The 1,178-nt window shown below is 55.9% G+C and overlaps 1 protein-coding gene across 1 annotated transcript in view; it reads right to left on the reverse strand.

Annotated features, from left to right (window-relative positions):
• Positions 1–1,178, reverse strand: part of NCBP1 (nuclear cap binding protein subunit 1) — a 32,776-nt gene that overhangs the window by 31,423 nt on the left and 175 nt on the right. The window contains exons 2-3 of the mRNA XM_085214025.1: positions 954–1,039; positions 457–557 (exon numbers count right to left, since the gene is read on the reverse strand). Of these exons, the coding sequence (XP_085070151.1) occupies positions 457–557; positions 954–1,039 (187 nt within the window). The remainder of the gene's footprint in view (positions 1–456; positions 558–953; positions 1,040–1,178) is intronic.

Genomic DNA, 1,178 nt, shown 5'->3' on the forward strand with positions numbered 1-1,178 from the left:
GCACTGCCAGCAGCCCCCCTGTGTTCCCAAGGATGGGCTCATTAATCAGGAGCACCACGTGGCCAGAGCAGAGAAGCAGACCACAGGAAGGCATCATGGGCAATAATGCTGGCAGCCTACAGCTTCAGTGCCTTCGTTTCTTTGGGAAGCAGGGTGCTACCCAGCATTCTGCTTTTGTTGCTGCTGGGGAGCAGTACAGATTCTCTTTTGCTTGAAGCCCTGTATACATTTCATGTTAGTGTACTGCAAGGAAATACCTTTCTTAAATTACCCACAGAACTCAGTGAGTTCATCCTTCCTATTTCTTCTTGTAGGGAAGCCAACTTGATATGGTAATAGCAGCCAAGGACTAAAAGCCACCACAGATGCTCAGGTTCTCTTAAACTCTTCAACTCACACACTCAACACAAAGAAAGCGAGCACCCCTCAGTCCCCCCCATTCTTCTGCATACGTACACAGTACACAAAATTCTTAGTATCTTGCTTTTGTAATTTGGTAGATCAGCTTCCAATACACCAGCTAGGCCCTCCAAGTTGCTCTCCAGGGATGAATTACTCTACAGAAGGCAAAAAAAAAAAGAAGAAAAAAAAGAAAAGAAAAAAAAAGATAATATTTCAACCTCAACCAGACAACATGAAACCTGACAGAGAAACCAGAGTGCAGCATCATCCACGTCAGCCCGTGCTGAGCCCAGCTCTCTCCGCAGCTCCCGTTAGGGCAGACGATCCCCGTCACCCGATCCCCCCTCCTCACAGCGGAGCTTCGGACGCGGCGAATCCCCAGCCTGGGACCCTCCCAGCCGTTCGGGAAGCGCAGACGGCGCACAACGCAGCGGCCGCTCCCGGGAATCCCGCAGCGCCCACAGAACGCAGCACTGCGGCCGAAAGCTGTTCCAGCATCAGCCCCGAGCCGGGCGTCTTCCGGCCCGCCACCACGCGGCCGCCGCTCCTACCTTCTCCCCTACTCTGCAGATGAGCGACTCGAGCCTCTCCTCGATCTCCGACGGCTCCGACGTCCTCCGCCGTTTGTGAGGCTGCCCTGTTCCGACACACCGAGCACACCGTTACCGCCCGCCGCTCATCTGCCGCCCACCCGTCCCGTCCCGCCCGGCCGCCCACGGCAGCCCGTGCCCTCTCAGAGCTAGGCAGGAAGAAGCGCGGGATCGGCCAGCGCTCAC

Source organism: Meleagris gallopavo, chromosome Z (assembly GCF_905368555.1).
Source record: "Meleagris gallopavo chromosome Z, MGAL_WU_HG_1.1, whole genome shotgun sequence".
NCBI classification, from domain to species: Eukaryota; Metazoa; Chordata; class Aves; order Galliformes; family Phasianidae; genus Meleagris; species Meleagris gallopavo.